Here is a 22,561-nt window from a genome sequence, read left to right as displayed (position 1 = left end):
CATAAACAGGCTTTTATCAGTAGAGAACTGATGGTACAGATGTATTGAGCAAGGACTGCAAAACTATCCCCACTGCAGGTATGTTTGTCTGAGTGACACAGTAATTACCAAAAACAGCTTTGTCCCATTTGCTTTAATGATGGACTCTCAATATATTTTTAACAGCTCCTGCCATTAGAGTGCATAGGTATTTCAAAGGCATCTGATTGCTTGCTTATTTGATTGCCGGTTGAAACACACAGATGTTTCTAAGCTTAGCAGCATTTCCTTATCCAGAATTTGTCCCTTCCTATTTGTCAAACATTGATTTTTCTCAGTTTCTAATGGAGCTTGAAATGACTCTGCCTTGTTTTCCTTTATTTTTCAAAGCTATTAAAAAGATGTGCTGGCTCCACAGCCCTGGAAACGGGATTGCTTTGTTTATCTGCTGACCAGTAGCATGTACAGCAGTGGCAGTAGCTTTCTGCATGCTGCCAATCTGATTCAGCCTTTCACGTTCTGTGAAACTGCTTTTCAGAGAAACTGAGGGGGGGTGGATTTCAGTCTCTCTGTTCATTTATCACTTTGTGTTTCCAGTCACAGTCATAGAAAGGATTCTGTGAAAAATGACAGGCAGCCTATTCATGTGTATTAACTCAGTAATTCCATACTGGACTTGCTTCATGGATTGGTTTAAAAGAAAATTTTCCCACACCCTGTTAACTTGTAAACCCAAATGGGCTCCCAGATACCCAGCTGGGTTCTCTATGTGACTCACAGTAAAGATTCTGCAGGGCATCCCCACTAGCCATGCACACAGCAGAGACAAGTCAGTACCACATGGCTAGAAGGAGAGACGTGTGTTTATCTGAACAAAGCGAGCAGATGGATGTGCATGAAACAGTTCTGCTGGAAGAGTTGGCCATTTGGAGAGCCAGCGCTGAAAGAGGCTGCTGGAAAATGAACCTGGAGGGAGTATCTCTCTTATAAATATTTAGATGTGCGTGCTTTCATTCTTGGTGGACTGAAATGATCTTAATGGACTGTGATTCAATGCAAATATTGAGGCTGTTAGTAACGCAGCTTTCAGAAACGGAAGAGACATGGAACCCTTGTACTTCCTACTTAAGTCAGGGGAGAGTTGTTTTGAAAACATGTTGTTTTCCTAAACAGACATGTGCATCTCTGTCTGGGAGTGTTTGTTTACCATACCGGCACTTCATCTCCCTCCTCAGCTCATAATATCCTTTTGAGGAACAAAAGAGTGAATCCTTCTGAGGAACAGAGCTCAGTCAAAGAGACTGAATCCAGGAGGTTCCTCACACTTTCTTGAAATTGAATGGGCTTGATCCCATACAGCACCATTTGTAGAAGCTCTCTGGTGATTAGAAGGGTATCCTTTACTTGTAGATGTAAACCTACAGTTACCTGTTCTCTATCATTGTGATACAGCATCTGGTGGCTATTATCTCTGCAGCTCAAAATGTAGGGTTGTCCTGCTTCTCTGCACAGTGAGATGGTTCTCATCATACTTGGTCGTCATTCTCAATTTGGCAACTGATTTATTGTGTCAGCTTAAGTGATAGGTAACTCCTAATTTTTAAAAATATGTATGTCACATGGTGATGAAGAGTCCCTATCTGATGTAAATAAGCCATAGGAAGTTTGGCTGGTTTTCTTCGTAAGAGAAGTCTTAAGCCTGAAATCTAATTTGTGGACTCAATCTATGCCAGTCAGTTCCATGAGATGCAGCAATTTGAGTGATGCAGTACAGATCTGGTACCAGTAGATAATTGTACTGTTAGAGCTAATTTGTGTGGCCCTGCTCAGCACAAGGTTAAGTAAACCTGATGCCAACCTCATGAGGTTTAACCATGCCAAGTGCAAGGTCCTACACCTGGGTTGGAGCAATCCCAGGCACAGCTACAGGTTGGGCAGAGAAGAGATTCAAAGCAGCCCTGCAGAGAAGGACTTGGGGGTGTTGGTTGATGAGAAAATGAACATGAGCTGGCTTCAGTGTGCGCTTGCAGCTTAAAAAGCCAACCGTATCCTGGGCTGCATCAAAAGGAGCGTGACCAGAAGGTCGAAGGAGGTGATCCTGCCCCCCTACTCTGCTCTTGTGAGACCTCACCTGGAGTATTGTGTGCAGTTCTGGTGTCCTCAACATAAAAAGGACATGGAACTGTTGGAACAAGTCCAGAGAAGGGCCACGAGGATGATCAGGGGACTGGAGCACCTCCTGTATGAAGACAGGCTGAGAAAGTTGGGGCTGTTCAGCCTGGAGAAGAGAAGGCTGCGTGGAGACCTCATAGCAGCCTTCCAGTATCTGAAGGGTGGCTATAAGGATGATGGGGAGGGACTCTTCATTAGGGACTGTAGTGATAGGACAAGGGGTAACAGGTTAAAACTTAAACAGGGGAAGTTGAGGTTGGATATAAGGAGGAAATTCTTTCCTGTTAGGGTGGTGAGGCACTGGAATAGGTTGCCCAGGGAGGTTGTGAATGCTCTATCCCTGGCAGTGCTCAAGGCCAGGTTGGAAGAGGCCTTGGGTGATATGATTTAGCGTAAGGTGTCCCTGCCCACGGCAGAGGGGTTGGAACTAGATGATCTTAAGGTCCTTTCCAACCCTAACAATTCTATGATTCTATGATTCTAAAACAAAGATTAGAGCACCTGTAGACTCAAAATATGTCATACCTTTAACCTTTACTAGTAGCTATAGTTAGTGATAGGTGGGAAGATGTAACTAAATCCTGGCATTTCAGGGATCTGGATTCTGTCTTATTGCACCTAGAATTATTTTTCAATTCCAGAGTATCTTTCAGGTAGGTATCTAGGTTTGACAAGCATTAGGGAGAAAAGATCCATGACAGCCCTCTTCTCCCAAAGCCTAATTACTTGTTTAAGAAATGTCACTACATTTCTATACTGATCGTTTTTGTTTGTTCAGCTGCAATTAGTAGCCACTGGTGCATTACTAGCCACACCTCTGCTACCGTGAACAGCTTGTGTTTCCTTGTTGCACTGGTACTCTGAGACTCAGATCAAGTCACTCTTTCACCCTTTCTTTAATAGCCTGCATCAAGAAGTGCCTGCAGTCTCTCATTGAAAACCCCATATTTTTCAGCTTTTCTCATTTTTATAGCTGTTCTCTGAGCCCTCAAAATGAAGTTGAGCTGGAAGTGCTGTCAGCATCTTACCAGAGAAACCTCTTTTGTGTGAATACCTCTGTGCGTTATGCAAATAGCTCAGTTTGGCCTGAACTTTTGGCTTCTAATTTTGTCTGAGCTAAGAACTAAGTCTGGAAGTAAGATGTAAGGGTTTTAACATGGAGATTTTGAACAACTATGTGAAGAGCCCTGCCTACATGGCAATTTTCATCAAAGGATAAATCTGCATGCCAGAACAATCCTCCACACGTAGTTTATACCAGTGGCTAAACTCCCCCTGTAGGCAAGGCTCAAGACCTACCCATGTACAGAACACTTGGGAGGGTGAGCCAAATTACCAAACAATATGCTAACATATCCCTACCCTGTGGCATGTTCCTTGGGCATAGCACACTGTGTTAGTCATAACAGGAATTCCATTTGCTGTTGTTTTGGGAGATGAAGATGTCCTTGCTCTACAGGAATATCTTGGGTTGCACATTCATGGTCCATGAACTCCTGGCTTGTTTGCAGTCACTCAGGTAAGCTTGTAGCACTGCATGTTTTTAAGATTGCCTTGGTCCGTCTGATGTAGGAAACAGTCAGTTGCTTGTAATTTTACTGGTCTTGTAAGTTTTTGGACTAAAATATTCCATGTGCCATGACTGCTTTAATGTCTGCTTGTCAGCCAAGACTGACCGGGTATTTTTGAAAAACAGCCCAGGGAAACATACCTTATTTTTCCCTTGTTAAAGATCTCTGGTGACTGTCTCTTCGGATTTGCCTCATGCCCTCTCATCCTTTGGCTTTGCAAACTGAAATCTGGCAGATATAATTTGTGTCAAGCAGGTGCCTTCTGTTATCCCTAGGGTAATCTATAGCTGGCCAACTAATAACCTTCTGAAAATAAAACCAGTATAGGACTGCAGATAGTTCACTGTAGAGATGCTCTAGAATTTGGTACCCATATCCTTTGAATACTCAGTCCACCCTGGGTACAATCTGAGTCAGGAAAAAGCAGAGATTTGGAAATTGAGAGTGCAAAAATTTCTCTTACTGGCTCACTGGTCACAGGAAGAAAGAAGAGCAGAAAGTGGAAACCAAGCTGAGAGAGTTTGTCTCGGTTATGACAGAAAGACAGGGAGACATGCTTGCAAGGGGAGGAGACTGGAGCTGAGAGCCATGGGGGGACAGAGGCACAGAACTGTTGGTGTGGTCAAAGGGGTGTATGAGTGGGAAGTTGAGATCTTTTGTGGAGGCAAAGTCTGAGAGGAGAAGGGGAGTTCAGAGTTTGGATCAAGGTGCTAAGGACATAGGCACAGTGCAGCCAGCTCTGGGGACCAAGAGGAGCATTTACAGCAGTGAAATCCAAGCAGAGCAAACTAATCTCCCTATGTGGCAAAAGCTCCACTAGCAGATCACTTAACCACCATCACGTCCCTACTCTGAATCATCTTTTTCTCTGCTGACTATACATATCAAGGGATACTAACCTGCAATGCTGAAAGCTAGCCCTTGAAATATTCCCTGGAGACTGGAACAGGTATCTTATCCAAGAGCTAATAGCAAGTCATCTGTTTGAACCACTCTTCATATACCCATACGGAAGGGTCTGAATCCAAATGACCTTGGCTTTCCTTTTGTTAAGAACAGCCTGGAGAAGAGAAGCTTCTTGGAGACCTCATAGCAGTCCTCCAGTATCTGAAGGGGGCCTACAAGGATGCCAGAGAGGGATTCTTCATCAGGGACTGTAGCAATAGGTTGAGGGGTAATGGGTTCAAACTTGAACAGGGGAAGCTCAGGTTAGATATAACAAAGAAGTTCTTTACTGTGAGGGTGGTGAGGCATTGGAATGGGTTACCTAAAGAGGGGTGAATGCTCCATCCTTGTCAGTGCTCAATGCCAGGTTGGACAGAGCCTTAGGTGATATGGTGTAGCATGAAGCATCCCTGCCCACGGCAGGGGACTGGAACTAGATGATCTTAAGGTCCTTTCCAATCCAAACCATTCTCTGGTTCCAACCCTTAGACTGAAAAACAACCACAGCCTGTATTGATTTGTTTAGTTGCAAAGCAGAGAGAATTATCTAAACCCATTACTGCTTAAATCTGAAGTGAATATTCCCTCTTTACTGTATCTATTCTTGTCTCTACTGCTGGAGCTTAGCCTATGTGGATTATTACTCCTTAGTGATTGCTAGGTACTCCAACCACTACAAACTCAATGTGTATTTCACAAACTGACAATGTCATTCCCAGAAATAACCACAATTAAACTCTGCAAAATACTTTGCTTTCTGATATGATCTTGCCCTAAGTATAGCAGCCATTACCTTGCTTAAAATATGTTTAAATTGCAGGAAGATGGTGCATGTTCTTGCTCTGGTTCTACTTTGGAAAACATGATTGATGCTTTGATATAACTGCTTCAGGCCTTTATTCAGACATTTGATTAAGACCTTTATATATCTTTGAACAGACTTTATTCTCATGTCTTTAAGACTTGAAATAATAGGGCAGACTAGGAGAGTTTCATGCTTCCAGTACTTCAGAAGGCTTGGCATCGCTTATAGTGATGCTCTTCTTCAGAAAAGTGAAAACGTGATAGTGACAAGTTCTGGTTTGATGTAAGTGTTTGGGAAGAAAAATCATTGGAATATAACAACAACAACAACAAAAAAAAAAGAAAACGGGGGAAAAAAGGAAAAAATATTTGTCTTTGAATAGACAGCAATCTTTTAACCATGTTATAAATGGATGTATCATTAATCTTTGCATGCTGCAGTCTGTGTAAATGGTGTTTACAAAGAGCAGATAGAGCTTGCAGTGCCCACTTGAAGAATCAAAAGGGATGCCATTACCACGTGAGACTGAAAATTTCACCACTGTTTTAGTAATCTAAATTATAATTAATTTCTCAAATAAATCAGGCAGAATGTGCTTCATAATATGATGCTGAAAATGTAAAGGTTTATCTTAGTTTAAAAGTAAATTTGGACTTGAACTACTGTGATTTTAATGTACAGCATAAAAAGATCTGGACTACTGGAATGTGTATCCAAATTTCTCTGAAGTTAAAGTTCTTGATCCTGAGTGTGCAGACTGCACAGGTTATATGTGGATGGCACAGCCCAATCTTTAATTTACACTTTAACCTGTGTTAAAATTTTTAATCCAGATTGGCACTAAAAGGAGCCATATAACATGCAGGAGTGTAAGAAGCCCACACAAAGGGAACAGAGCAGAGGTGGTAAAGCATCCATATCTGCACTGAACTCCATGTGTGCTGTGCCTTTCTAGAATGCAACCCAGCATTCCTCAAAAGAGGATATTTAAAGCTTTTTTATTTTTTCCAGAGAAATGCTGCATGCAGTTTCACTACTAGGCTGAGACACTAATTAGGACCTGCAGTTTCCAAACAATCTCTTCCATGAAATATTTCTCTTCTCTCTCTATAGTCCAAGCTTGCAAACAAAGAGGATTTTCTGGCTTCTCACCAATATAAAGCTAATTATAGACAGCTTGATAATGTCTGGCAATAATCTGATCAGCTGACTCCTAGTTCCCGGACAACCTTAATGGGATGAAAAGGGAATATCAGAATGTCAGTACAGCTTTACAGCTAGTGGCTCTCATTTATTCCTCTCCAGATACCAAAAATGCCTAAACATGCCCGTATGTTTCTGCTTGCAGGGAAACGTGTGGAAAATTAAAATCCAAACTGTACGACAGGTTGTCTCTCTCCATAGGGAGGGATTAATGCTAAATGAGGTGTGGATCCACAAATGTTTGGAGAGCCCAAAGAAAGCCACCTTTTCCAAGCAGCCTTCCCCTTCTTCTCAGCCTGTCTCTCAATTTCTAGATACCAGCTGTTCCTCCCCATCTTGCCTGCTTGGCCATGCTTTCCTTCCAGTATATAGCATGGTCTCCTTCAGTTCTCTGCTGCTCCCAAGTCCTTCATACCTCTTCCAGAAGAAAGACTCTGCCTCCATGTTCCAATTAGCTTTTCTAGGAGAGAAAGACTCTCTTCAGTAGTGACTGAAGTATGCTGATGCTTCCACCATCATGCATGTGAAGAGGTATCTAGCAGTTCTCAAAGGAGCTGCTGAGCCTGTGTGTCAGGCTTTTTGTGGCTGGCAGCCCACCCTGGGACTCTGCCTGCTGCCATCCCTTGGAGAGCATGGGGCTGACAACAAAGAGATAAGTAACAGCTAATGTGAGCTGTCAGAACACATCAGTTTGAATTTAGTCTATGATAGGTTGATCGATCTTGAAGATAAAGGAGAAACAGTAGACATTGCGTATCTTGGCTTTTACGCTACTCAAATGACAAATTCTAGTGACATTTTCTTAAGCAAATTGAAGGACCACAGTCTAAATGAATAGACTTAATTCTGTTAACAAAGTGAAAGACAATATTAAATAGGGTTCTGCACTGATCTGTCCTAGGCCCCATGGTATTTGGTATTGTCAATAAAGACCTAAATGACAGACTGCAGACTGTCTCATCAATTTGCAGATAACACCAAGATGTGAGGAGCTGGCATATGTTGAAAAACAGGTAGAATTCCAAAGAATCCCTACAAACTGGTCATGTCCCAATAAAAATAGGATGTAATTCAACAGGGGCAAGATGAATGTCCCACAATTAGGCAGGAAAAAAAGACCAAACAAAACCCACTGTGTAAGTATACCAGCGAAACAGTTAGAGAGTGCAGAAGACAGAATATAACACCTCAAGAAAACAGTGAGGGAAGATAGGCTAACAGTGTTCATATATGTAAAAAGAACAAAAAAAAACAAAACCCAACCCTGTAATGCAAAGAACAGTATATTCGGGATGCAATCTGTTCTTCTTGTACTCTGGAAGTAAGAACAAGGCTGATGTTTCAGCTAGGAAGAACTTTCTAGCAGTGAAGCATTGAAATAAACTGCTTGGGGAACTTGTGAAGGATCCTAACTTTACAACTGTTTAAGAACAGCTTAACCAAATGTTATCTGGGACCTGTCTTATCTGTATCTTTGAACCACACATGGGTATGGATGGAAGACTCTCAAATTGTTCAGAGCTGCTCAGCTCTGCAATTCTGTTATTGACTGCCCTGAAACACTCAGAGCATGAACAGTCCTAAACTCTCCTTGACGGCTGGCATTTAGTGCTAATTCCTATCAGAAGGTCCTGTTGGAGGACATCGGAGCAAGATCCTGGCCAGGCATGTGGATATGTTAGCATTTAAGTAACCTCTAATTTCCAGGACTGCAGCTCTTTAGAAGTGTTAATTATTTTGAAATTATTATTTCTTAAGCTACTTTAAGGCAAATTTGTGGTGATTTATGCCTTTTTTTTTGGGGGGGGTGGGGGGGGTGGGGGTGGTGTCACAAAACAGTGATATAATATTGCAGTTTTCCTTCAGAGGAACAAAGCTTTACAAAGTAAGAAATTTCAGCAAACTTTTCATGTGATCCTCATAGCTTCTGTTTTGAAAGAGTATTTTGACCTACCACTTCCTGTAGTTACTGGTCCTTCAAATCAAAACCAAAATTACTGAAAATTCTTAGCTATGGTACTATTAAAGAAGTAACTAAAACGTATATGTCAAGCAAACAAGAATTGTTTGCGGAAGCCAAAATCTGCCCCCAGCTGCATACCAGCAAATCTTCATTCTACCAAAATGAAGGGCTTAAGGTGGATCTGATAGTAGCCTTCCAATATCTGAAGGGGGCCTACAAGGATGCTGGAGAGGGACTGTTCATCAGAGATTGTAGTGATAGGACAAGGGGTAATGGGTTTAAACTCAGATCTAAGGAAGAAGTTCTTTACTGTGAGGGTGGTGAGGCACAGGAACAGGTTACCCAAGGAAGTTGTGAATGCTCCATCCCCGGCAGTGTTCAAGGACAGGCTGGACAGAGTCTTGGGTGACATGGTCTAGTGTGAGGTGTCTCTGCTCATGGCAGGGGGGTTACAACTAGATGATATTAAGGTCCTTCCAATCCTAACCATTCTATGATTCTATGATCTTCATATTGTATTGTCTAATCTCCATTCCTTTGATTTTCCCAGCAAGAAGAGTAGGAGTGAAGTCCTAGCAAAGCACTAGTAGAGCAAGAGCTTCAGTCAGCTTTCAACTCCTAGATCATTTTGATTCTATAATAGCCATAAATACTAGCTCCTTCTGAAGCCACATTAGAAGAGATGGAAGTCCCTTCTGTTTGTTTTTGCCAAGGCTGTTACTGTTCATCTGCCAGGTTAAATCCCCTGGAGGTTTTCTCCTCTCTGACTTCATATTTGACCTGTCAAAGTACTCATGTAGTCCAGTCTCGTCCAGCCAATATGACTTTTGCCTTCAGATCTACTGTTCCAGTTGCTGTTTATTCCACTGCCTTTTCCCCCTGTTTGCTTTTGTTCACCTTGTGTTGCTTTACTTTCTCACTGTGGTACCTGATCTACTTCGTAACCTTTCCTCCTCTGGCCTCCTGCTGCTATTGACACCCACTGGGGGAATCTGGTCTATTGAGTTGTTTTCACAGGGGAAGAGTACATAGAATTTTATCAGAGATCAGCAACATTAGATGGTAACGACCATCTGGTAGGTGCCTGGATTTCAACAGCAGTCCATCTCTAACAAGTGCTGTCAAATATTTTATGATTCTTACTAGAACATATTACACAATGAAATTAAGGTCTTAATGGATTGATGGGGTTTTTTTTAAACCCATCTGAGACAAGGAGGTGATTAAATAGGGAGAAGCTTTGAAGGAAGTGATGGATTGCAAGCTGCCTTCTCTACTGAAGGGTAAAGCATCCTCTGCTCAGTGGTTCAAACAACTGACAGCAGGACTATGAAATGCAGCTGGAACAGCTTGAAGGCTCCCAAATGAAGTCACTGACGTTTGTGCATGTCACGACTGCCTCAAGCCTGGCTTACTGCAGCATGTCCAGTCTGGGATGAAAGATTCACTTTATCCTGCACCACAAACAAGGCATGATGACATGGCTGTATGACATCTGTGTGCTGTGCCCTGTGGCAGCTCACAGTTCACCTTCTGGGACACATGAAAGAGCTGACAATTGCAGAGTCTGCTAAGGAGTTGAGAGCAGGCTGTCTCTGAGCCACCTCCTTGTGTATTCATACCATGTATAACTGATCGGAACTGAAATGCTTTTGGTTTTCCCTTGAACCTTGCCAGATGAGACTTTTCAGCTGGGGAAGATGGTCAAATGGCAAGAAGGAACATTTCCTTCATTAAAATAGTAACACATTCATGTGCTTTATCCAGATTCAGTGTAGCCCCAAGCCTTTCATTTTAATGATGTTTTGAAAAAGAGAGAAACCTTTATGGCCTCTTGTGGGAGGGATGGAGCGGAGAACCGACAGAATCAAAGATCAAGAGGATGCCCAAGTCAACTGTTGTCTATCTGACTGAATAGACATAGCTATAAAACGAAGTTCTCAACTTCATTTTCTTCAAATAAATGCACTAAACAAGCTTACAGAAAAGAGTAGTTTGTCAGGAACAGCACCAGTTGATCCTGGCTATGTCAGCGTGTATCACCTGGCTGAGCTTTGACAGATGATGTAAAGTGAGCTTAAGCATCACCCTTTCATGTAGATGGGCCTCTAGCGTTCTTGACTCTTTGCTGCCCTCCATTTGTACCTTATAAACTTAGTACCATTGAGACATGTACCTCAAATCTAGCTGGCCAACAGGTTTGAAAGTTATTGAGAGGGGAGGACTGACAGGCCACAGGAAACACACTTGTCATGACTAATTTCCTTTGGAAATCAGGCGGAAAATGAATGAACTAAAAACCAGAGGGATGATTCAGTGTATTATTTGCTTGAAAAAGTCAGGGGTTGAACTGTGCAGGAGCAAAAGCCAGTCCTCTAGTAAGATGTCTCCTCTTTAATATAAACTGTGGTAAAGTGCTTCAGGTAAAGATCTCTGGTCATTCACAAACCCATCATAAACCATGTCTGTGCAATGCATTGCTGGTTGTGCAAGAATTCTAGGCAGCGCCTATATGTGATTTGGAGTACACTGAGGGTAACTTCCACCCCAAGTAGAGAGCTTGTTTCCAGGCACCAGGAACACCAGAATCATTGCACTGAATCAGGCCACTAATAAAATTCCCTCTCTTGACTGTGCCTTTACAGGCTAGGGAAGATGAAAAAACAGTATATTATGTGGTGGCTAAAGAAGGTGAAATGGGTTGCCCTGACAAGCATGTTGGTAAGACCACTAGTAGAATACCTCAGGAATTAAATTGAGAATTGAGCTTGTTTAATGTTTTGTTAATACCCAATGTAAAAGTAGGGGTGCCCTACTGACTGTGAAGTTGGAAGGTACTGTCAAAAGGGACAAGAACAACAATGTGACAAAAAAAGAACTACATCATCTAGTACACAGCAGTAAATTTACCTGGGATGGAAGCTGGTAATCCAAATTTAAGACCATGCTCTTTGGGACTACTAAGACTTTTTGCTAGATTGTGAGCTCATGAGCTGGAAACAACCAAAGAGGAAAAGGATGTGAATATGCTTGCTGATCACAGGATGACTGAGTCATTTATGTGACATGGCCATGGAAATGAAAATCCCAGAGAAGTTTATTCTGAAATCCAAACCAGTTAGCAGTGGTTATCAAGCATGAAAATATAATATTTGCTTTACAGTTCTTATCCTGTCTAATACAGTAGTGAATGTTCTGATTAGTTATGTGTCTAAGCCTTCTTTTCTAACCTTATTAGGTTCTTTAATGCCATGACACCTTCTGGCACTGTACTCTCAAGTTAATCAGCCATGAGTTTTAAAAATTATTTTGTATTAAACTATTAATTCAATTTACCTCCACCACCACGTACGAGCAAAGCTCCTGAGCTGCCTCAGTTTGAGCTCTGTCACAACAGAGAATGTAAAAAGGAAAATGAAAGCATTTTCTTTGTACTTCCAATATAGGTATCTATAGCACAATATCTTCTGCTGTTCTGGTTTCCTTGCAAAATGAATGCACTATCATGTCTTAAGCAATTAATCACTGTAAAGCATTTAAGAGGATAGTAATCTAGGATTTGAATTACGTTAGTATTAAAAAATATGGTGACTAAAAGAGTTGAGGCTTAACTTTGCATCATGCAGTTTGATGAGAGGATCATTGCTACAGGCATTGGGCAGAGATTCTGATTTGATTCTTTTTGAAACACCACACAAGAAAAAGGTGCCTTTGCAGAACAAAGGCTAGGGCTGACTTATGATGGCTTTCCAGAGCATCATAACAGACTCCTTCCCTCATCCTTCTACTTTTGCAAGATAAACTGGGTAAGGTGATGACCTCCCCAGGTCGCTCCCCTTTAGGAAAAGCTACTGTCATTCCACAGATTTGTTCTCTGAAAGAGTGGATAAAATATAATTCTGCCCTCTCCCTCTCTAGGAGCAAGAGTTGAGCCAGAATGTGAATTCTCACAGCTTCTTCCCTGCAGCTGGTTGAAAGATCTTTCTTTATATCATAAAGATGCTTTTCATATCAGGGTGAATTTGCGGATTAGATGCTAGCTGTAGAGGTAGCACAGCCCACACATCAGCCCAGGAATAGCCAAAGGAAGCACTAAAGGTCTGACATAAATGCTGAGTCCCAGACACTTCCTCTGTTTTTAATTTGCTTCCAGGAGTAAATTTCCTCTCCCACTCACTATACTGGGGAGTGTGGGAAGGATACCCCGCTACTTGTTTTGTATTCTCCTCTCCATCTGCTTCAGGTAGCAGTAAACAGCTCTGCTGCTCATAGTCGAGAGTTAAGTCTTTCCAGTTGGAAAAGACCTAGGATAAGCAGCATCCAACTGGGCTGACCTGAAATGAGGCTAAGCCTCACAGATGCATCAGACGGGTAGCACATTTCCACCACTACCTGATTAGGTTCTCCCTGAACCCTCCTGCTTTACACAGTAAGATGATTTACAGCAAGGTACATAGCTCACTTGAGTTTCCTTGAGTAGGAAATGAGCTGTTTAGATGTCTCTGATGTGGCCAGGCCAGAATAACACCAGAAGTGTGAAAATTGATAGCTGTAATCAGGGCATCACAGGAGCTTTGGAATGAAAATTTGGGAGTTTGGTGGCTCTCTGCTGGCTGACCCAGGTGCTCCTTTCCAGCAGCTCCCAACCAACTAGATCGACAGCTGGATTAGCAGAGTTTTGCTGCCTGCCACTCTGATATGAAAGGACTTGCTGTTGCCATCAATGCAGAATAATCTACATGACAGCCCCCTAAACTGGCAGCAAGTAAGTGCAATGGGCAGTGCTGCTACTAAAGACAGAAAGGCAATACTGAACAGTGGCTAGAAAAGTATTTGTTTTAGAAGGGCAGAGATTTGACCTGTCAAACATGGATATGTTGGAGAAGGAAAAATGTTGTAGCCTTGCAATTAACAATCAGTGTCCTGCATCCTGAAAGGCTTATGTGGCAGTGTAAGAAAGGTGTTCTTTCCACCTAGGGACATGTACAGAATTGCAGTTCCTGCCTTGTTTACGGTACATATAAGTGAATAGGATGGAGATGTCATGATAGTCAGGAGCCTGGGACTTGGGACTTACCAAGCAATCCTGGGTTCCTTGGCAAACAGATCCACAACTGTTAGAGGTACAAACAGCATGAGATTGTTTGTTTCCCACACCTCAATTTCTGTTGGGAGGCTATTGCAGAATGATTTAGGGATGGTGACTTACAGGTTGGACGAGGCCTTGGGTGATATGATTTAGCGTAAGGTGTCCCTGCCCACGGCAGGGGGGTTGGAAATAGATGATCTTAAGGTCCTTTCCAACCCTATGATTCTATGATTCTATGTGGCTTTCAGGATTAGTATGTGGTGTTGTGATGGGCAAACCCGTGATCATGGCTACATAGGACAAGCAAGAGTTAAAATTCATGCTCCTGATCAGAGAAGTTGTTAATTTTATCAAGATGACTGACAAACGGTGTGAAGATATGGAATATAGTCACATGCTTGAACATGTACACGCTGTTTTAGAGAGGTGCTCCTCCATGTTATACATAAACAGGTAAACAACACCAACAGACTGGCTTCCTGCAGGTGTCACAGCCAGAGATGGGCCTTGAGGAGAGCCAGGAAGAGAGAGAAGGTCCAACCTGCACTAATACTGCAGGCAAAATCAGCTCAAAATAATCAGGCACAACAAGGTGCTGTGGCACAGAGTATGAGAACAAAGGGGATGAGAGCACCTCACTGGAAGAACAGAAATGGGGGAAGTCTGTAAAGGGACAAAATTTTGGGAAGTCAGAAAGCCTAACTAAGTGCATTGCAACTGGAAGAGCAAGTACAGGAATTCAAAGGGTAAGGGCACGGTCTGCATAAGCAGCCTTGCCTCCTGAGCTGGGAACTATGATGGAAGAACAGGGTACATGGGACAAAGCCAAGGAGAAGCAGATGGTGCTATCCAGCCTATGAGCCTCAGGGTGATGTTGTGTCAAGAATTTTGGAGAGTGGGGAGAATGGAGTGGGTTTTGAAGTTAAGAGCGTGACATTAGCTATTGCCTATGGATAGTAACAGAGGAGGTCTGGCACATCAAGGTATGACAGCTAAAGATCATAGCTCCCGGCTGTCACTTCTACATTGGGTTATCATGGAGAGAAAACGTGACTGTACCCAATTAATTTCCATGAATTGTCTTAGTATTGTTTCTAGTGCTGTCCTAAATTCCAAATGGCTATGCTGAGATGGACTTATTTGCTCCTACCCCACTTTCAATGGTAGGCATTCACAGCTGCCTTGGTAAGCCTGTAAGAACAGCGTCCTACCACCACCTCCCAGCTTCACACAAGTAAGTGTGCCCCAGCTGAAGTTACCTTCAGCAATTCCAGCAAAGCTTCCAGAAACTGACTCTACAACCTTTGTTAAAGAGAACAGAATAGTAACACTCCATGCCATCACAAGATTTACCTGCATTCATCGATCAACGTCCTAAGCTGTTTCCTACCCAGGATGTAGTGCAGGAATGAACAAAAGGAGACAGATTCCTGAGCAGCCATTTGTAACAACTTTCTAGTTAATGATAGTTAATATTGACTCTTTTTTAGAGCATTTTTAACTCTGTGTTAGTCTATTATGTTAGACTTATATGGTTGCCTGAGTAATCTGGGAACGATTTTTAACAGTAATCTTTCTTCTACATAATTTTCTCATCCATGAAATAAAAGGGAAGAATATAAATAGCCAGTAAATTTCTCAAAACTTCATTATGTATTTTCTCTTTCTTCATTTTGTTTCCTCAGTCTCATAGTCTTTTGTTTGTTGTTTTCCATGAGATGGCACAATGTCAAGAAACTGGGACCTGGCAAAATTTAGACCTCCCCTTTTATTTATACTGTTTACTTTTACTGTTCCTTTCCTCACAGCAGCTTCTTTAACAGGCATGCATTAGATCTCATCCTAAAATCCTAATGTGAAAACTTCTGATGGCCCTTCATTCTCGGAGCACCAGTTGCCCTGCTCAGAGGACACTGATGAGGAACTGGAGAGGTACTGCTGAACTGGGAAGCAGTTCTAGGAGAAAGGCTGGAGAAAACAGGTCTGGAGTTGGGTTAGAAATTCCTGAGTCTGAGGCCAAGTGAACAGGAAGAGCAGAAGGATGCTCCATGTGCTGAACCATGCAGAGGTGGTCCAGCTCCCAGGAAAGGAGATAACCATGAAACTCATGAGTGTATTTCACAACAGACTAGGAACCAGCTTTGGCTTTGTTTTTTTGAACCAGCTGAACCATCTTCAGCATAGCACTAATGGAAACCTGTGTAAGAGCCTGTGACTCGTTGCAGACTTTTGCTGGAGGACACTCTAGGACAGCATTTCAGAAGAGGATGGAGCAAAGCTGGCAGCATGTGCTGCTACAGAACTCTGAGAAAACATATCACTGTTCTCAAGGTGGAGAACAACCAGTACTCTTTAGATAAAAACAAATTAACCACCACTCTGGTCTTGAAGAAGCCTTGTGATTTTTGGTATCTCCTGCTTCATCCCCCATGGTAAGCTGTAGCTAGACTTGGATGGATCTCAGCTCACCCAGAGTGCAGCTCCTCGGAGCAGTCTGGCCAGCAGATCTGTACCTTCTCAGTACTGTTTTGTTTCAGGCAAATGGTGACAAGGTCAGCTGGAACAAGCTCTCATCATGCAAAGGGGATTTAACGTGGTAGAAGTGAGTGCAAAAAAACCCCACCAGAGCCTCAAGTTTTGAAGAAGCTTGGGAAGAATAGTGATGTATATAGAGGAAAACGCATCTCCTGCCTCCATAAGAGGGACATTATCAGACATGTATCACTTAAAATGAGCTTGGTGGCAACTTGACGTCCTTTCTCTTCATCCCTCCTCCTCCCCTAGTATCTGGATGTATTTCCAACCTATCCTCTCAATGTACAAGAAAATCCCTCAACAGAGAGAATTTTGGTCTCCAAAATTAAAGGTAAATATTGAGCATTTCTGAAGAGTAGCTCTTGACAATGGCTCTTCAAATCCCACTTTTTTCTTAAGTACGTCAGGGTTTAGGCCTATCACTAAAAAACCCACACATACTTATCTGTGTTTATTCTCTGCTGCAGTGTCACCTACCAGGAGCAGTAATTACATCAGGCCTGTAAAACAACATACTCCCATGCACTCTGGCTGACCATAGTGTTGGGAAACTCCCCCCCTCAATCCATGAAAGTGCAGACCTGCTCTGTTTGTTGCTTTCTTTCCCACTGCAGAGCATCCTTACAGAGGGTGTTTTTTGTTGATGCAGCGCATAAAAACCCCTTCACATCAAGCAACAATCCAAGGCTGCTTTAACACCCACAGCACCATGTGTCCTGGTAGAGTCTGTACTTGTTAACAGCTATATACTGAGAGGGGATTTTAGCAGAGACTCCTTGTCAGGAGTCCTAGTGGGTGGTCAGTGGAGACAAGTTTTACCAGCTTTTCTCATGTTTAGTTATATTTCTGCTTGTATTAAGTGTTATAAGTATTTTTACTTGGATTTCCCAGTGAGATTGTTCACCAAAGTCTGTGCAACTGGTGACATTTGGGAGCTAGCGACCAGGGGTGGTTAGGAGGATCCTACAGTGCTAGAAATGCCATGTTTTGTGGGACTGTGACTATGGCCTTCACATAGTAATGAATGGTACCAGTGCACACTTCTGCCAGTGTAGAAAAATCTCATTATCCAGGCTGAGATGCATCTTGCATGGCTACACTTTTAAATACTCTGCGCAGGTTATGTGTGTGCTCCTGCCAAGACCCCTATAGTACACTAAACACACCTGAATGGGGATATAAACACATTTCATTTGCATTCATGTATTTAACAAAGCCGTTCAGTAACCCCACAAAGTCATAAATGCGGAAATATAAACTGAGGTTTGAAGAATGGAAAGATCTGGTGAAGATACTACAACTGGTTAGAGCAGAAGGGGAAGATTAGAAACCCAGATCCCCCAGCACCACTCCTGCTCCCCAGTTCTCCCTCTGATTCTGTTTCTCCTGCCAGGATTAGCTCTTGCATTTCTGCCTACTTAGGAAAACCAACAAAGGTTTGCTTATCACACTGCAACACTCCCTCATGAGAAAAGGTTAAAACTATGCTTACTCTTAGCATTTTACTGCTTTGGCACGACTAGGACTTGTTTTTCTCTGCAGAGCAGACATAGCCCTTTTGACCCTGTAAACTTTTAGGCAATACTGTTGGAATAAAATAATCATTGTGTTCCATGAGAGTAATGGTTGCATTTGTAGTAGGTAAATAATCCCTACCTGCATGCATTATATAAAGTATTTAAGCTTGTTCTAGACCAAAGATACTGAAGGAGTAGAAAGGCAACTAAGACCTGAGGGATATTTGGCCAGTCGCTTTTCTGTAGGTGTTTTTTATACATTCATCTTCTTTAGAAAGAACGTGTTTGGGGGAAACCCAGTTGAATGCACCATCAGGATGAGACTGCGGTCCCTGTTCTTTATTTTTCAGTAGGGCTTAGTGAGGGAAAAAAAGGTCAAGTGACTTCCTCAAGGTCAGAGACCATCAGTTACTGAGTCATAAAGAAAGGACTGTTTGCCTTACAACCCTGCATTCATTCTGCAAGGCTCTATGCTGCTGGTAGGCTTTATCTTTGCCTTCCCTAGCAATTTCTGGGAGCCTTGACCATGCTGCTGCACTTGCCTCTGGTGACATTTACTGGAGACACTTGTGGTAAGATGAAGGAGTATCAGCAGGCCCATATAAGAACATGGTAGGCAAAACCCTTGGAGCTTAAACTGAAGCCTAGCTAGCAGCTTAGTGAAAGAAATATGAACAGTACTGCCAATGGCAAGCAGTGAATATCCTGATTCAAAATGTAAAAACAAAAATAAAATAATGAGAATTCAAAACCCAGGATCTGGGATCCTTTGAAATAGGCTAAATAGTTTAGGTTTGGGGGGGCCACTGAGCTCTACAACACAGGACTTCACAAAACACACTGAACACTGTGGGGCTCCAATGAAAGAAAAGAGCTGGCCACCATACCTCACGGTAAGAGAACTGCCTGCTGAAGATGCTCTACAAAAGAAGTGCAGCTAAACACCATTCTGTGTGCAGGTTTGTGCCTAAATTTACATTCTGTGAGGCAATACAGGCACTGACAACAGTTTACTTTGCCCACATGTTCTTACTCATATAATCTGTCAGATTAAAACAAAAAACAACCCCAGCCTTGACCCAGGAGATTGACCCAAATCCCCTTTGGGTGCATGTTTCTCACCTACTTCTTTGGCTAAATGCATATTTACGTAAATATAGTTGATGCCCTCCTCTGACTGGTATGCTGCTTCTAAACAAGTAAGTGTATGTGTGTGTGTGTCTGTGTGCCTGTATGTGCGCATCTGTATCAGTAACACAGAACATCTCTGACAGGTGGATGTGTGGTGGCCACATGACAAATGACAGTTCAAAAGCAAGGTGGGCTTCTTAAATGCTAAGCTTAGAGAGTAAGTGGAGGTGCTAAAAGAACTTGATAACAAGGACACTCGGATGACAGCTGCTAATGCTACTGGGTACATATCAGAACTAAGGGAAAACTGCTTTCTCTAGAATTAACATGTAGTGCTGCTATGCTTGCTGCACTGTGAAGATTTATTTATTTTAAAAACAGCTCTAGGCACCCAGTCAGTGTTTAGAAGCAAACCCCCCTGCTCACGACAAATAACACTTTTGCTCACGACAAATAACACTGATTTCAACCCTAACAGTATGTGCTGGTGCCCCTACCCACTGTGTGGCTTCTGCTGCACCACACTTAGAAAATAAAGTCATAGAATCATAGAATAGTTAGGGTTGGAAAGGACCTTAAGATCATCAAGTTTCAACCCCCCTGCCCACTGCTCCACCTCTTGAAGTTGCCATTAGAAAGACGTACTAATTATTGTGACATTTCTGGGGAAACGCCCTCCCCCCTCTTCCCTTCAGACCTGAATTCATAGATGCTCCTGCTAGAATCGGAGCTCTGGGACTGGAATAGGAGTAGCAATACTGCAGTTCCAGCTTAACTGCACACTCCCCTCTCCATCATACAGGGGATTTCTTCAGCACTGCTTGCAGACAGCCCAGCAGACACACATGAAGCTACACATTTCTGAGACAAATGCTGTTCTCTGCTTGGTGCATGCCATCTACTGAAAACATGTGACAACTGCCTGTGCAAAATGACAGCTTGACCTGCTGTGAGGTTATCTCAGGAAAAGCACTGCTTGCAACTCCAGGGTTAATTATGCTCACCTCCTCCTGCGTTCACACTGGTTAAATTTAGGGAAAAATCTGTTCCAATCTACGTTAAAGATGGAGCACGTTTCTCACACTGATTGCTATTGCTGACGAGATCCAATACAACCAACAACAAAAAAATAAAAATAAAAAATACCCCATATGCACCCAGAACAATAAATAGATGAGCTGGACAATGACCATTGCACAGGACAACTTCATCAGCAGGAGCAGACGCATTCCTAGCAAGTGGAACCTGTGTACCCAGCAGAAAGTGCCACAGAAACAAATCCCATCCCTCCTCCTTCATTTACCTTCTACCTGCCACATCTTGTTTGTATCTAGCAGAGATATTGCCTGTGAGTACTTTCTGAAGCCCAGGAACTCACCAAGCTATAATGTTCAGAATATTATAGGCTCGTTGCAGAACCCTGTACAAACCAAATGATCCTTACCAAATATAACGGATTTTTAATAAGCCCATGAACAGGAATTTCGAAAGAGACAAAATTACAGCTTTGCAATTCTGGTATCGCTTTGGAATCTCACCTGCTTCTCCCTCCATGCCATTTCAACAGGCTTCTGAAGGAACGGTATTAGAAAACATGATGAAAGGGAGCTAAGTTGTGCCCCCCATTACATTCCAAAAGACATACCAAGTACAACAGAATGGCATGGATTAAGACAAGAGAAGATGCTGGCTTGGTATTTTAAACCATTTGCTTTATTCTGCACCTATTTTTTAGCACTAGACAACAGGAAACAAAGCTAACCAACTCTGTCTAGAAGCCCAAAAGCCAAGTGATGGTGACTGCTGACACACTAACATCCTGATTTTCGCCATTTTTTCCTCCAAGGATATAAAGGGTAATGAGTGACCTGTTATCCTTCTGGAAAACAACAGAGCTTTATTAAGGTTGACATTTTGTGCACCTTGCCCAGGTTATGAACGCTCTCCTCCCTGTACACACCTAGGCATGATTTCTTGTTTTAGAGATGCTTTCAGGCTTGGAAAGAAAAAAATCCACGAGATGCTAGGGACCAAAAATAACCCCTGATCCTGCAGCTCTTGCTTGGGCAAAGACCCTTGAAGTCAACAGGAGTCCTGTCTTTGTAAGGACTTCAGAATCCAACTACAAAGTAGTTAACCCCCCCACCACTGCTCCCCTCCATCTTCCTGCAGCACTTGTTCTAAACAGATAGCAGGGAGCAAAGGGAGCGATGATCAAATGTCTACTAACCACAGTGATGACTGGCAGCTAGCGTGAAGCCAGGACTACATTTGCTTTCAACTTTCATGGCTAAGAGGGAAAAAAATTCTTTTTATATCTAGTACTATTTGGAGCTATTGCAGTGGCGCCCAAACCCTTCCCCTTCCTTACATCAGATGTGGCAGAAGGAGTCTTCCCTCCCTGTAATACTGTTAATTACAGGCACCCGAACGGGAGCTGCGGTGAAGGCACTGAAGGACATCTCGGGCTGAGGATAAAACGGAGCCCGCAATCTCGGCCGGCCCACGACCCACAATTTCTTAAGTCTGAGCGTCCCATGGCCGCGCCGTGTCCGGTCCGCCCCATCACCTACGGCCAGGGGCAAGGCACGGGGACCAGCCAGCGGGGAAGGGCCGGAGCCGAGCCCCAGGGTGAGGGGCGGCCGAGCCTGAGCTCCTCACCCAGCCAGCGCTACCTGGGGCAACTGGCAGCGAGAGGGGCACTGGCAGCCCCTTCTGCGCCCGGCGTGAGAGCAGCGATGAAAATGGAAGGCAGAGGAAGGAAAGGAGATGAAATGAGCAGAGAAGTGAGGCAGCGCTGCTCTGCGGAGGGGAAGGGAGGGCTGCCGGGGAAGGTGTGGGGTCCCCGCCGCCCCTCGCCCCGCTGACCTGCCAGGCTGTTGTAGCAGTCAACCTCGATGGCCTCCACCGCTTGCCGCTGCTCCTCGCTGAGCCCAGCAGCGGCGGCAGCGGAGGGAGGGCGCTGCCCGGGCGGCTCCTGGCTCAGCAGCAGCAGCAGAGCCTTGAGCTCCAGGAGGGCGCGGTGGTACTTGCCGATGGCCTCCCGGAATTTCTTGTCCTTGTAGCACTGCGCCCCTTCGCTCTTGAAATCCAGAGCCCGCCCGATGAGCTCGCCCGGCTCCGCGCTGCCCGCCGCCGCAGCCCGCGGCTGGGCTCCCCCGGCGGGGCCGAGCCCATCGCCCGCCCCGCGGCCGCCGGCGTTCAGCTTCCCCGCCGCCGGGCTCGCCCTCTCCATGGCCGCGGCGTCGCTCGGCTCCCGCGCCGCCCTACGCGGGCGATGCCGCCGCGCTCCCGGCCTTGCCCCCGCGCCGCTGCCCGGCTCCGCCGCCCGCTCCCATCCTCCGGCGGCCGCCGCTCCTCCTTCCCCCCCGCCCCGCAGCCCGCCCTGGGGGCGCCCGCCCCTGCCCGCCCCCGACACCAGCCGCCCGCCGCGGGCACCGCCGCAACCCCCGCCCGGCAAGGGGGTGCCCCGGCCCCGCTCCTTGCGCCGAGTGTGCGCCCGGCCGCTCTGCTCCCAGGCCGGCCAGACCCACAGATCCCCCCACCCCGCTGCCTGCAGCCGCCTGTATCAGAGCCTCTTCCCCTCCCGGTGCCTCACCCCGCTGCATCTTAGGGTCTCATGTCCCTGTCTGCAGGCTGGGATCCCATCTT

General features: G+C 44.2%; 1 protein-coding gene across 1 annotated transcript in view; it reads right to left on the bottom strand.

Moving 5' to 3' along the window:
* Nucleotides 1-22,160, bottom strand: part of TTC9 (tetratricopeptide repeat domain 9) — a 29,653-nt gene extending 7,493 nt beyond the window's left edge. The window contains exon 1 of the mRNA XM_061462641.1: nt 21,779-22,160. Coding sequence (XP_061318625.1) covers nt 21,779-22,145 — 367 coding nt within the window. The 5' untranslated portion in view covers nt 22,146-22,160. The remainder of the gene's footprint in view (nt 1-21,778) is intronic.
* Between the last annotated feature and the right edge of the window lie 401 nt (nt 22,161-22,561).

The sequence above is a fragment of the Pezoporus flaviventris genome, unplaced genomic scaffold, assembly GCF_033815535.1.
Source record: "Pezoporus flaviventris isolate CSIRO_AGI_PZ_B2104156 unplaced genomic scaffold, CSIRO_AGI_Pfla_v1 ptg000035l, whole genome shotgun sequence".
Taxonomy (NCBI): domain Eukaryota; kingdom Metazoa; phylum Chordata; class Aves; order Psittaciformes; family Psittacidae; genus Pezoporus; species Pezoporus flaviventris.
Note: the sequence above shows the minus strand (reverse complement) of the source record. Positions and strands in the feature narration are given on the sequence as shown.